Source organism: Eimeria mitis, genomic scaffold, assembly GCF_000499745.2.
Source record: "Eimeria mitis Houghton genomic scaffold, Emh_scaff4489, whole genome shotgun sequence".
Taxonomy (NCBI): domain Eukaryota; phylum Apicomplexa; class Conoidasida; order Eucoccidiorida; family Eimeriidae; genus Eimeria; species Eimeria mitis.
In genome coordinates, this window is record NW_013572806.1 from 1,525 (window position 1) to 2,830 (window position 1,306).

The 1,306-nt window shown below is 46.5% G+C and overlaps 1 protein-coding gene across 1 annotated transcript in view; it reads right to left on the reverse strand.

The window, feature by feature from the left end:
- The window catches only part of EMH_0075540 (Bcs1 protein, putative), a gene marked incomplete at both ends in the record, with an annotated part of 1,095 nt that extends 730 nt beyond the window's left edge, over positions 1–365 (reverse strand). The window contains one exon of the mRNA XM_013499607.1: positions 209–365. Within this exon, the coding sequence (XP_013355061.1) occupies positions 209–365 (157 nt within the window). The remainder of the gene's footprint in view (positions 1–208) is intronic.
- Between the last annotated feature and the right edge of the window lie 941 nt (positions 366–1,306).

A 1,306-nucleotide genomic window follows, 5' to 3' on the forward strand; every position in this document is an offset into this window, starting at 1 on the left:
TTGGGGATGAAGAGAAGCAGCAGCAGCAGAAGTATAAACTCACACTATGAACAAGGTATCAAGACACAATAAACAGTAATATGTCGGCTGTTCCAGGCAGCAGCAGATGCAACAAACAGCAGCAACAAAAGAAGCAGCAGCAGCAGCAGCAGCAGCAGCAGCAGCAGCAGCAGCAGCAGCAGCAGCAGAGGTACAAGTTGCCCCCTACCCAGTCCCGCTAGGCCGAAGCCCGCACAGAAGTAGGGGTTTTCGCTGAGGAAGTCTGGGAGCAGCCGCTTAAGAGAAGGGGGCAGCGTGGGGCCCCTAGAAGGCTCCCCTGTTGCTGCACTGATGAGGCCGCTGGGGGCCCCCTGCTGCTGCTCCATCAGCATCAGCACGGCGGTGTGGGGCCCCTCGTAGATACCGCTGATGTTGCTGCTGAGCAGCAGACGAGAAGAAGACGTGTATTTAACTCAGAGAGAAAAGATAGAGACAAAGAAAGAAGAAAAAACTCCGCGCTGTATACGCAGGTCAGCATACACCCAACGAAGTCTCTGTATCGGGTACAGTCGTAGCAACGTCAGCAGCTCAGCGGCAGAGTTAATACATTTTTTAGGTTTTTCATACAAAAATTCAGTAATTTAAATTTAAATTTACAACAAATACGAACACTCTTCTGCCTCTACCTCGACTCAGCGCCACACACGAATACACTCTCGCCGCGCGGCCGACAGCGTCGATCTACGTTGTGTACCTAGCACTGCTGGATATACAAAAAAGGCAAGCAAACCCTTAAAAAGGGAATTTCATAAAATAAATAAAAATAAAAGTAAGAAATGCAAACATTTCAAATCAAAAAAAAAATATAAATGCCCCGAGACCGCCTCAGAAAACAAATTTCGTGGGGCCCCCTGTGAGGGGGCCCCCCATAGGCAAGCCATAACAGCACTGAAGCTGGGGTTTTGCTGCTTCGCAGCGATGAAGCCGAAGCTTTGTTTAAATCCCTAATATAGGAGAGAAAAAGAAATTAAGCTCTTCCGCTTTGAGGCCTTCACGGCCCTCCACGCAAAGCGCAGTGGTTGCAGCAAGAAAGGACAAACTGCTGCATCTTTTGTTTATTTGCTCTACTGTTCGAACATGCAAATATCCATACACCAACACAAACTGGCGAGACACCGAACGCCTGCTACGGTCATTCAGATGCCTCTTCCATAGCATCCAAACACTGCACCGCCTCATCCGCTGAATTGCCACCAATACATATATTATATATATATATATTATATATATATATATATATATATATATATATATATATATATATATA